We start from the raw sequence: 6,325 nt of genomic DNA, 5'->3' as shown, positions 1-6,325 counted from the left end.
TGGGGGCCCTGCCGTGTCTGGCTCAGAAGGTGGCCCTGCTGGGGAGGGCGACCGCCCCACCAGCTGGTGGGAAGCTCAGGTGCCCTGTGGGCAGCAGCTGGGGAGGTGGGTCAGGCCGACGCGGGGTTGAGGACTCGGGGCCGGATCACAGCGGAGCAGGTGTTGTCCCCGGCCAGCAGGAGCCACCCCGAGCCCAGGGGAGGGACGGTACGTATGCAACGGCTCCCACGTGAGGAAGTCTTGGTCCGCATTCTGGGCCCCCGGGACACCCTGGGCAGCATGAGCCTGTGCTCCAGGCTGGCTGAGACGCTGAGCATGGCGTGGGGACCCGGCGGGGTGCCTGAGGGGTGTCTGTGTGTCACTAAGAGACAAAGTAACGAACAAAGGGTCACGGTGGCATCCCAGTCACTCCGAGCTGTCGTCCAGAGGCCTTGCTCCTCCAACCCAGTACTGAGTCCTGGCAGGACGCGCTGACACCGGCAGGACCCTGAGGGTGGTGGGTGTGGATGCCAAGACCTAGCGGGACTGAGTGCTGGGCGTAGACTCAGGGTGGTGGACTCCTGGACCTCCAGGGGACTCAGAGTGGAGTGTGGATGTTTGGACGTAGGTGGGGCTCAGGGCGGGGTGTGGACGGCCAGACCTGGGTGGGACTCAGGGTGGCCCTGTTCTCACAGCTCAGGTCCTGAGGAGCCTGTGGTGGGCACCCTGAATCTCTGGCCCTGGGCCCTGGGGTTGATTTGAGGGTGGACTCCCGGAACGGCAAGGAAAGTTTTCATTCGGCTCTCGAAGGGGCAGGGGCCTGGGGAGGTTCCCACCAGTGCTTGGAGCTGCCCTCCTGTCCCTTCTGTGCCCCTTCTCAAAGTCGGGCCAGAAAGGGCGAGCCGCCTCTTCTCTCACCAGCGCTGCGCCCTGCTAACGCCGCCCCTGCCGGGTGGGAGTGGGAAAGCCCTGTCGCGCCCGCCCAGGCCGGCCGTGGGTACACAGGCCTGGGAGCCTTTCCATGGCAGCTGCTGGGCTTGGGCCGGACGGGTCAGCAGGGAGGCCTGACGCTGCACCCCAGAGAGCACGAGGATAAAGAGGTGGCGGAGGAGGCCCTCGGATAGCCAGGCCAGCTTTGGGCTTCCTAAGAGCCTCCTCCCCTCCCTCCTCCAGCTCCCAGACGCTCAGACTTCTGCCACACTGGCCCAGGGAGGGTGGGTTTCAGGGTGGCGGGGCCCCTGGGGCGCTCCCGGGCCAAGACCAAGGCCTCACACCCACCCGCAAGCCAGATGTGCCCACCCACTTTAAGTTCATTTACCCCATGAGAGAGAGACAGAGACAGAGAGAGAGAGACAGCACTGAGCGCGGTTCCTGACCCCGTATCTCTCCTCCCCAACCAGCCTGGACCATGGACACTGGTGGGCCTGCTGCGCTCAGGGTCTCCAGTGAGAACCGGCAACCTGTGTGTGCGGTCAGCCCGGCAGAGTGCGGCGTCTTGCACTGTGCCCGCCGTGCCTCCATTTCCTGCCCAGGAACGCGAGGTTAGTGAGGCGCAGCTCCCTGGGTGGGCAGGGGATGGCACAGCCCGGCCTCGGGGCTGCCACCTATTCTTAGTTCTCGCTGCTGAGAGAAACAGCGTAGTCCCTGGGTCAGGTACAGAGTTGGGGCACCCAGAGGGGCCTTGGGCAGGGGCGAAGCTGCGTGACTCCTGGATGGCAACAGTGAGTGCAGCACCAGGGCGCGGCAGCTGCCTGGTCTTCTGCAGTGGCCATGCAGGGGGCAGTGGCACCCGGGCATACAGCAGGTCTGTCCTGCACCAGAGGAGCCCAGCATGAGGGGCTGCAGGGCTGTGGGCAGGAAGGCTGTGGACCCCACAGTCCCGAGGGTAGAAAGACGCTGGTTCTGGCAGTATGGGAAGGCCATGGTGGCATTACCCAGAAGCCACTGGTGGAAGCCATGCCAATGTCCCTCGGCTGAGAGCAGACAAGCCCAGGGTGTCTGGACAAGGAGTGTCTCTTGGCCATACTGGAGGGCCGAAGCCTCAGAAGTGCTAACTGAGAGAAGCTGGGTCCCTGCGTCTGACTGCACTTGTGACAAGCCTGGACAGGCAGCCCTGAGAGGAGGGAGGAGCTTGCGGGCTGCTGGCGAGGGCAGGGTGTTGGCTGATCCCTGAGGTTCCTCCCAGGCGACAGAGATTCTGGAAGGGCACTGTGAGGGGCCTGCCACGGCCCCGTGCCCCGCCCTCACTCTGCAGCTGGAAGGATACACTCAGGAAAGGTACCCGTGCCCTGGGCTTTGTGACTCAGGCAGGGCTCCAGAGCAAGGCCTGCAGCTCAGAGGCCGCCCGCAGACACCGCAGGCCCTGCCCAGATGACGCGCCAGGCTGGCAAGGCAAGGGACATAGGAGGACAGGAGGCATGGGGCAACGGGGGGGCAGTGTCACAGGCCAGACTGACACCTGGGGTGTGGGGCAAGAAACTCGCCACGTCCCCAGGCCAGGGCTGTGCTCAGCGGAGGGCCAGGACTGGAGCCGCGAGTGGCCTGGTTGGGCCGGCACCTTAACCCTGAGTAGGGAGCCAGTGCCATCCAAGCTTATTTTGGTGCGGAAGAAAACCGGAAATGCACCGTTTCCTCAGCACACCTGTCTTCTCTGGTCTTGAAGACCCCTGTCAGCGTGTTCATGTCAGTCTCCAAAATTCACGGGCGGGAGGTGAGGACGGAGCCTGGGAGGCTGCAGGGTCCTGCCTCGTCACGCTCTCCGAAGGCCAGTGGCCAGGGCACTGCTTACCGGGGCCGAGGCCCTCCCACCCTATGCCCTTCGGCAGGATGCCATGCGTGTGTGAGTGCGTCAGCCTCAGGCCCACGTTGTGCCCACTGTGGCCGACTGGTCAGTGCACAGAGGGCCCAGCCTTCGTCAGGGAGGCCTCCTCACATGGACGGGTGAGCAGCCACAGCAGGGACACCGGCTCGGGGCTCCCCAGGTCCTTCGGGGCCCTTGGCTGGCTCCCTGTTTGAGAGCCTGGGCGTCCCCACCTTTGGCCACCAAGTCAGAGCTGTCCCTGGAGGCTGGAGACTGGGTCTGCCCTGGCTGTCGGCGAGGCCCTTACTCAGCCGAGGTCGGGCAGCCCCGGCCCTGGAGCTGGGAGGACACCTGGGGAGACACTGCTTGGCGGGGGTGCCCCGGGCGGCACCCCTACCTGCTGGCACTCAGGCCACACTTCAGATGCAGGTCCGGAGACCCTGCTCGGCCTCTGTTGCCTCTAGGTGCTGGGGAGCACTGTCAGGCCTGGTCTGAAGGTTCTGGGGAGCCCCCACTTCACACCCAGGGCTGACTGCTGGCTGTGGCCTCCCAGGGCGCACTGATCTTCCTCGCTCCGAAGAGAGACCTGTCCCGACTCCTGGCTCTGTCCCCGTTCTCGGGCCAACGTGTTCTCGTCCCCGTCTGAATGTGTGCGGACTGATCTGCCAGGCCAGGGGCTGCAGGTGGCCGGGGGCCCCACCTGTGGTCACAGCCTCTACTCCCAGATCCACGTGTGCACACGTGCACACACACACGTGCACACACACACGTGCACACACAGCCATTGCTTATTGTCACAGCCCTTGACACTGGGGAGAGGTGACACCAGCTGCTCTTTGGCCTGAGGCCTGTGTCCGACACCGGCCATGGGGCCACTTTGCAGAGTGGCCACTGCGGTGCCCTGGGTCAGAGGCCAGGCCTCCTGCGTGGGCCGCCCGCAGGCCAGGTGCCCTGGCTCTGAGTCAGACGGGTAGACGCACGCCCCCATCCCCTGCAGTGGCAAGGACTCGCAGGGCAGGTAGAAAATCTCCCCGTGCCTCTCTGGGGAAGGACAGTCCCTCTGCCATGAAGCGCTGCACACCCCGCCCGCGCTCGGCGCCCCTGGGCATGTGGTGAGTTCCGGTGTCGCGTGCCTCAGGCCCCTCACTCCCTGAGGCCTGGGTCCCGTGCTCTGGCCCCCACGTGGGCCACTCGCCCAGCCTGGCACTCACCATGAGGTGCTGGAACAGCCAGGAGCGCATGATGTTGGTGGCCTGCTTGGGCAGGACTCCCCGCTTGCTCTTGGATTTCTTATCCTCACTGTCCAGGAGGGAGCTGAGGTCAAGGTTAACCTTCAGGGTGAGAAAGACCGGCCTCAGCAGCCCCATTGCCATGGTGACAGCAAGCTCAGACTGCAACCCCCTCCCCACTCATCCTTCAGGCCCTGGGAGGGGAGAGGGGAGAGGGGAGCTGGGTGGGCGCGAGGAGAGGCGGGAGGGGAGAGAAGAGCTCTTGGCCTCCCCATGGGACTCTGGGGACTCCGCACCTCGAAAGCGCCCTCCCGCCCACTCTCCCCAGGTGGACCTCAGCTGCCCGTAGGCCCGTGGGGCCCTGGTTGCTATCAGCCTGCCTACCCCATGGCAGAGTGAGGGTTGGGTACAGGCTCTGGCCCCGGACCCCTCTTCCTTGGGCATGGCTGCTGGGTCAGGAATGGGAAGCTCAGAGTAAGCCGAGGTGCGAGACCCCAGGAGCTCAGAGCCTGGGCTGGCTGGTGGCCTGTGAAGTGGGCTGATGGTGCCTCCTGGTGCACTGGAGCTGGGCATGTGGCTCGGGGGGTGGGCAGCTGGGATCTCCCTGCACACACCTGCACACACTCCTGCACACACTCACCTGTGCACCTACCTGCGCTCTTACACATACACACACACAGACACCTGAGCACACTTGCACATACTCCTGCACACACTCACCTGTGCACATACCTGCACTCTTACACACATGCACACAGACACCTGTGCACACCTGCAGTCTTGCACTCACTCACCTGTGTACCTACCTGAGCTCTTACATGCACGCAGACACCTGTGCACACCTACACACACTCATGCACACACTCACCTGTGCACATACCTGCACTGTTACACACACACCTGAGCACACCTGCACACTCATTTGTGCACCTACCTGTGCTCTTACACATGCACACAGACACCAGCGCACACACTCATGCACACACTCACCTGTGCACATACCTGCATTCTTACACACACGCACTCACCTGTGTGTTCTGGATCTGGATGGCTCCTTGGGGGATTGCTTGGGTGACCACCTGACCCTGGGAGGTTACCATGGTAACTGGCTGGTACAAGGCCCCACCTGAGGAGATAATCAGTTTTGGGTCCCGCTGTGGCGGGTGGTAGTGAGGACAGGCAGGACCCCTACCCAGGAGCCCTCAGGTGCACCCCCAATGGCAGGGCAGGCGTGGGTGGTTGGGCGCGCTGGTGACCAGAATGCAGCCTGGTGGAAGAGCTTGGAAGGTGCGGCCTCACTGGGTCTGGGGGCTCATGGGAGTTGGACCCAGACTGCTCCAGGCTCCATCAGGTCTCTGTGCCAAAGGCTTCCAGAGCCGGCCTGGGCAGGGCACCATCCCGATGTCCCCTCAGGACTGCCTCCCTCCTCCCGGGAGTGCCCGCCACCCTAGCACCTGTCTCTGCACAGACCTGACACGACTTGTGAGTTGACGGTTGTCATGGCGATGCTGCCCTGCTGGAGTGCGGAGGCTGGGAGCACGGCGCCTTGTGGGGTGCTGGAGACCGCAGACATGGAGCTGGGGGAGTTCTGCAGGAGGTCCTGGCGGAAAGAGGGCGGTGCCCAGTCACAGGGCACCTGAGCTGCAGTGTCCCCACCCCTGCCCAGGTTTGTCACCTCACAAGCCAGCCGGCAGTCTTCGGGGCTTCTTGGAAAGAGGGAAGAGGTCACTGCATGTGAAGAGGTCACTGCATAGAAACAGCGGCCCACCTCCCACTCCCACAGACCCGGGCATGGCCACCTCACAGACCAGTCACCGAGGTCTCCGCAGTGGCATCTAGGCTTCAGCTCCCATCCAAGGTGACTGCACAGTGCTCCCTGACTGCCGCAGCCGTCCAAGGTTCCCAAGGTGGCCCTGAGGCAGAGCCAGGCTGTTCCCGACACTGACCAGTGTTCCCGAGCCCTGCTGTCTCGGACTGCCCCTGAGCCCCACCCAGGCTCAAAGGCTGAGCCACAGGAGTCACTTGGATGGCGACCAGTCCCAGAAAGACAGACCGGTGGGGAAGGCCCCCACTTCCCAGCCTCCATCCCAGAGGTTCGAGAAACCCGGTTTGCAGCCTCCAGAGAAGCCTGAGGTCTAGAGTGAGAAGCACCTTGTTTGGAGGAAATTGGAGGGCCCACGGACCTTCATCACCTGGGGCCAAAGGGAAGTGTCATAGCCCAGGGGACCCGGGCCACCCCCAGGCACTGCCCTTGAGGCCCTGCCACGTCTCAGGAAGCAAGGCCAGACTGGCTTTCAAAGCCTTCCCAGCCTGGGCA

General features: G+C 64.1%; 1 protein-coding gene across 1 annotated transcript in view; it reads right to left on the bottom strand.

Annotated features, from left to right (window-relative positions):
• PKNOX2 (PBX/knotted 1 homeobox 2) overlaps nt 1-6,325 on the bottom strand; it is a 145,397-nt gene that overhangs the window by 5,429 nt on the left and 133,643 nt on the right. Inside the window, exons 6-8 of the mRNA XM_027772573.1 lie at nt 5,479-5,608; nt 5,037-5,134; nt 3,991-4,110 (exon numbers count right to left, since the gene is read on the bottom strand). Coding sequence (XP_027628374.1) covers nt 3,991-4,110; nt 5,037-5,134; nt 5,479-5,608 — 348 coding nt within the window. The remainder of the gene's footprint in view (nt 1-3,990; nt 4,111-5,036; nt 5,135-5,478; nt 5,609-6,325) is intronic.

Source organism: Tupaia chinensis, unplaced genomic scaffold (genome assembly GCF_000334495.1).
Source record: "Tupaia chinensis unplaced genomic scaffold, TupChi_1.0 Scaffold000037_4, whole genome shotgun sequence".
Taxonomy (NCBI): domain Eukaryota; kingdom Metazoa; phylum Chordata; class Mammalia; order Scandentia; family Tupaiidae; genus Tupaia; species Tupaia belangeri.
Note: the sequence above shows the minus strand (reverse complement) of the source record. Positions and strands in the feature narration are given on the sequence as shown.